This window comes from Cibotium barometz, chromosome 62 (assembly GCF_041138505.1).
Source record: "Cibotium barometz isolate CiBa-2024 chromosome 62, ASM4113850v1, whole genome shotgun sequence".
Taxonomy (NCBI): domain Eukaryota; kingdom Viridiplantae; phylum Streptophyta; class Polypodiopsida; order Cyatheales; family Cibotiaceae; genus Cibotium; species Cibotium barometz.
This window is the reverse complement of record NC_141107.1, coordinates 3,728,839-3,735,048: the sequence shown is the minus strand read 5'-3', so window position 1 is coordinate 3,735,048 and position 6,210 is coordinate 3,728,839. Positions and strand designations below refer to the sequence as shown.

The following is a 6,210-nucleotide window of genomic DNA, read 5'->3' as shown; positions in this document are numbered from 1 at the left end:
TGACAATCGTAAGCATTCGGATATTCATTCAGATTATCCAATACATGATAAAGAGTTCTTGGCAATTATTAATGCTTTTATGGAGCCTAGAAACATTAACTTCTAGGTGCAATTTATGTTGTTAACACTAATTCTGTAATTGGACACTAAAGTTTCCTCAGACTTTAGTGTCCTGTTTCTCACCAAAACTTTGAAATTTTTTGGGGAACCTAGAAACAACATTTCTACACCTTGTTTCAACCATAAGTCGATTAAAAGTCAAAAAAATAAAGGAGATTTTTCATGATGTCAAAACACAAGCTATATTAGAAATTTGACAAAAAAACTAACTTGAAATTTTCATTGAAATTTGAAGCTGTTTTGTCAAAAATCCCATAAAATGCCTATAACTTCTTGAATAAATCATGTTTTTCATGTTTGTAAAAGTCAATTGGTAGAACTTGGGGTTTCAAAACAACACAATCTCCTTTAGGTCCTAGTTCCTAAGCTACTTGTGAACTATAACAAAAATCTCATAATTACCAAGATGCTGAAAAAGAGAAAAATTTTGACCTTCCAAAGGTACTTCCATAAAACTAGGGTTATGTTAGTGCAAATTGACAATCGAAAATGATTATATAGTTCAAAACCAAGTTAATACATATTTTTTGGAGTCCCAAGCTCAAGTAAATCTTGCTACTTGGGCGCTATCTTAGTTTTTCAATCATGATACATTTTTCAAAAATTTTAAATTCTCTCTCAACAACCATGAAACAAAGATTTTAGGTGCCCAAATTATGTTTGTACAATGTACCTTAGCGAAATTATTCTATGCAAACAAAATGTTACAAGTTTACTAAGGAATGTAATGCGTATAACTCAAGAATCTAAATCCAGAATTTTTGTTGTGTGCAGTTTTGACATTTTGAAACAATCAATATTTATAGCTTACTAAGGGGCTTTTACATATAACTTTAAGATCTCAATGGATAGAGTAACCATTGTATCACCTTAAAAAACTTGCAAACACATTAAAACCATGTATTAGTTTGGATACAAATGGATGCTAAAAAGTGGTGTATCAAACACACACAACTTCCTACTATTTTAGACACTCTCAATTAAATTTTATTTCATATAAAACTTGGTAAAATCTTTGACACAAATATGAAATAATTACTTGGAATTTTTCAGGGGACTTAGTGATTTTTTTCTCTAAGCTTATAAGGCGGTTTTCTCAAACCTGAGTTGCAGTCTCATGCAAGTCCTATTTATGGGCGTAATTCCTTATCGTGCCAGCATCCAAATTACAAGGTTACATTTTTTAAAGACACACTAGGTCACATATTCAAACTCCTCAAGAGAGATATTGAATATGTCTTTCCTAGCGCAAGTAGCATTTTATTTGCATCATCCTAAAAAGGACACTTAAGTGTCCTTTTTTGGTACCAAACTAGTGTTAAAATATATATTCACTTTGCCCACGACAAGGAAGATGGGTTGAATTTTGGCAAATTTTCATACGACTATTAAATATGTTGTTGAAAAAGATCATCATTCTTTAAAGTATATTTTCACTCACCCAACACGACAGGGAAGATGGGCTAAATATTTGGCGTACTTTCACGACTATTGAACATGTTTTTGGCCTTCAGAATGTGGTTGCTAATGCTATTGCAGAATGCCTCCAGCATTAGCAATGGCTGTTCCGACACTTCAGACGGACATTCTTAAGGATTTAAGATCACTATGTTGCTGATAAAGATTTAGCGACTGTGTTTTGTAGGCTTACAACTCCTGAATCAATGCAACAACACTCAACTTTCCACCCAAGTCTCTTCTTAAGTTCTATCTTGTCTTTTACATCTATATTAATCTATAATTATGTTTAATTAGATAGAAAACCCTTACAATACCACAACCAGCTTTGTTTCCTCAGCCTAGGTTTACCAGGCCGTTACATGGCAGATGTGTTCACCATGTCATTTCAAGCATGCGACCCCAATCAAGCAATCCTTCCAAGTAGTTACATATTTGTATCCTTCATCTGGTGAATCAGAAGCCCTTGCCTGCCTCTTCTCTAACACAGTAATATGCTCATGGCACTGGCTGGAGCAATGGATTCCATACAACCACAATGCATCCTTAAAAGCATTGGATCCATTAGACACAATTTCTGCTGTTATACTTAATATCACAAGCATTCACCAGCTCCTGACCTAACAGCTATCATACAGCAGCTCTCTACCATGAGCTTATATTCTTAAGCTTCACAATGCTTTTTGTTTCACTAGTCCCAAGAAACAACAGGTCATTGCAGCATTCTTGAGATATTTGCCAATCTATTCTGACTACCTCCTACTCTCGACAGCATAATCATTTCTACCCTGACTGCTCCTGAAACGAGGTTCAAGCTGCTCAAACAAGAATCAGGTGACTGACAGAGACTCTGCATTGCTGTCACCTGGCTCCAGTCAGTGTGAAGACCTACACTCATTAACGAGGGCTCCCCACCGACGAGGATGCCTAGGAAATCAGGACTCAGATGTGGCCTTGGCATCTCAAGTATAACAGATGCATGAAAACTCAGAATGCATCAAGCTGGATTTTCCAGGGCAGAAGAATGAACAACTAAACATGCATTAACATGTATATCATGCAGGATGCATTAACCTAAGACAACGCACATAAAGTATGCACCATGAATGCGTATGAAAGAGGTAACACAGCAGTCCAAAACTCTGAATTTGAAGGTTGCGGTACCCTTCCAAGGGGGTCAAAACCTTCACAAGAAGGGTGAAAACACAATTACCCTTCAAAAGAAGGGAAGGATTTTGGAAATTTTAGTTATATGCCCTTCCAATCTCTTCATAAAGAAAAGCTAGTTAAAGAAAAGCCCATCAAAAGAAAAAATAGGGGTGCCCTTCAAATTCTAGGCCTGAGTTACACCATCAGTACATGCTAAAAGTCATTTAAGTTGATGCCATTATCCTTGGCCACTGCCTGTAAGCCCTTCTTATCGATTGTTTTCAGAGCCTTGGTTGACAACCTCATTTTAACAAAGCGCTTGCCTTCTTCCCACCACAGCCGCCGGTACTGCAGATTGACTTGCTGGAGCTTCTTCGTCCTATGGTTAGAGAACGATACCTTGTAGCCATTGTTTCTTCTCTTGCCAGTCATGTCACAGACTCTGCCTGTGCAGACACAAGGCAAGAGGGCAATATGAAATTGAACACATGCTTATAATTAGCAAAAGAGAATTCATCTCTGCTCATCATCATCATCATCATCAGCATCATCATCAACACCATCTCTCCTCCTCCCCATCATCATCATCTCTCTCTCTCTCTCTCTCTCTCTCTCTCTCTCTCTCACACACACACACAAAGAGAGAAGATACATACTTGCAAGAGGCCGGACAACGAGAGGCCGGACGACCACACAAGCCTGGGATGCGCGGGAGACTTTAAGGGAGAGGGGCGCAACCAGCTGCGAGTAACGGAAAGAGAGAGACGATGAGGAACGCGCCGGTACGCAGCCCGCCATAGCCATCTCTGAGCTGCACCACACACGAGTCTTAGGAGATAGGAATGCGCCCAAATTGCTCATTTCTTAAATGCAAATACTTATCTTTTCAAGGGTCTCATCAATGTTAATATTTCAAAGTAAAATGTGTTGTGACATCCATTAACAATTCTAATATTCATGTAGCATGCGCTGTCTCCACATGGCCAATTTGTAACTTCTTTGTAACTGAATGCTCTAATAAGAAAGCGGGTGAAACCTGTGGTGGGGAACCAACCACCTTTTGCCGCCTGTCTCATTGACATAGAGGGAGAGAGAGATTTCTGAGCATTTCACACTATAGGATTAGTTGGTGGAGAGTATATGTGAGGGGTGGGATTTTTGGGATTTCTATCCGGCCTCACATGGTGCTCTCGAGGTATGCTTGGACGCCCCGAATTCGTTGCATCTATATGGGAGTACCTTGAGGTGGAGTAATGTGGCCTAGCCCGACCTCTCCTACCTTCGTTTAGATACAAGACGGCTTGTGGGCAAGGGATCTCGTGCCTCGGATACGCGCAAGTTATTTTCTCTCATCACTCTTGTGATCCCATTGTAATCTCGTCGCGTGTTGGCATTTTATCAATACAAGTTTTGGGTTGGAAGCCCGCATTTGCGTGACACCGTTTTCCATTGTCGGTTGTACGTTTTTGGAGTCCAATTTCGAAGTTCTAGTACTCAAAATGACTGGCTCGTCGTCCTCTTTGAGACGAGCTATAGGTCTTGGTGTGCAATATTCAGCAAGTACTCTCTGTTTTCACTTTTGTACTAGATTTTCTAGCCCCGAGCGAGAACGACGACGAGTTCATGGACGATTTTAGTACAAAAGCTATGCAGGCAGATACCCCTTTGTCTTCTCACGATCAGTTGCTGCACGCCTTTCAATCCTTGATGCTGCAAGTAAACAATACCAATCAAGCTTTAGTCTCACTGCTCACTACTCACCAATTTCAACAACATAAATCACATACCACTGATCACAGGGTTAGGGCCACGAGTATTTTTCAAGATTACCAACTGAAGACATTTTAACAGGGAGACCACAAATTCAGAATGCTCAAATTTCCACAGTTGCTGATGCCACCCTTGCGGTAGTTCCGAAAAATGTTTAAGCGAGTGAGTGATGGAGGGATCCCACCCGCGTGTGCAATCCTCCACTGCAAATTCCTCAAATAAAATTGTTTCTACTATTTTGGCCCTCATTCATAACACAGATGTAGAAGTCCTTTTAGATTCTGGTAGTTCATTTTTGTCCATTAGTCATGTCCTAGTTAAACAATTAAGTCTTTCTCTTAGACCAGCCCCTAAATTTTCAGTCCTTTTTGGTGATCATCAACATGTGTACATTTCTCATCAAGTCGCTGATGTGCCCTTTCAAGTAAGCCATGTTACATTTTTTGTTCCTTGTTTTGTGCTCCCGAAACAGTTATTTGATGTCACCCTAGGTTGTGAGTGGTTTCTTTCTTCACGTGCTAGATTAGATTTTGCCCGACAAACTCTCATTCTTGCCAATTGCTTGCCTAATCCTTTCTTTCAACACACACATGCTTCCACAATCACTTGTGCACAAACACGTGAACCACTGATTAATGATGCTGTTAGAAAACAAAATATTATCCAATTACTACCAGAGAAAAATTATTCAACAACAGAAAAGGAGCTTTTGGCTATTGTGTGGTCTATGCAGAAATTACACCCTTATGTTCATGGCACACAAGTTACCATTCAAACTGATCATTAGCCCATCATTGGACTGTTGCATAAAAAGCACCCCCCAAGTAGACTGATGAGGTGGATTTCGGCCCTACATGATTACCAGTTCACAATAACTTATTGTCCAGGACGTACAAATCACATTGCAGATGGCCTTTCAAGAAGTTTTGAGGACCAAAATCAACAGCCTATGGTATCCCCAATAGTATGCAATACTCAAATATGTAATTTTTATGACTTGCGTACTCAGCCAGACAGAATAGCAGCACTTCAACAAAGGGATCCAGAAGTACAATTTATTGTTCAAGACCTTAGGAAAAAGCAGCTCACAGACGCACACAGAAAATATTTTTTACAAAACAATGTGCTATATTTTGCCAATGGTGATAATCCCAGGATTTTTGTTCCAAAAGCATTGCGCCATATTTACATGGATTATTTTCATTCTCATCACCTTTTTGGTCATTTGGGTTTTCATAAAACACTCAGTTTTATAAGGAGAAAATACTTTTGGCCTGGCTTGAGAAAACAATTAAGTGCATTTTTAGCTCAATGTGTGAAATGTTAGAAAATCAAAAGCCCCACAGTGAAACCGGCTGGATTTTTGGAACCAATTACAGTCACTCAACCATTCGAAATGGTGGCATGGGATATTATGGGTCCACTTCGAGAATCAAGACAGGGCAATAAATATATCATTCTCTTGACAGAATACTTGACCCGATGGTGTGAGGACAAGGCAGTTCCCAACATCACGGCTGACACTGTGGCCAAATTTTTAATTGATGAAGTAATTGTTAGGCATGGATGTCCTCATGCAATTCTTTCAAATTAGGGTACAAATTTCAAATCTAAAGTGATACAGATTTTGACATAGTGCTTAGGAATTTCTCAAAAGTTCACATCACCATATCATCCACAGACAAATGGTCTTACAGAGAGATTGAATAAAAT

The 6,210-nt window shown here is 39.2% G+C and overlaps 1 protein-coding gene across 1 annotated transcript; it reads right to left on the bottom strand.

Annotated features, from left to right (window-relative positions):
• Positions 1–2,706: 2,706 nt before the first annotated feature.
• LOC147604030 (uncharacterized) lies at positions 2,707–3,595 on the bottom strand. The gene is made up of 2 exons (XM_086795111.1): positions 3,384–3,595; positions 2,707–3,173 (listed from the first exon to the last, which is right to left on the bottom strand). Exons 1-2 carry the CDS (start codon positions 3,586–3,588, stop codon positions 2,941–2,943), a joined length of 438 nt encoding a protein of 145 aa, XP_086651237.1. The 5' UTR covers positions 3,589–3,595; the 3' UTR covers positions 2,707–2,940.
• Positions 3,596–6,210: the final 2,615 nt, after the last annotated feature.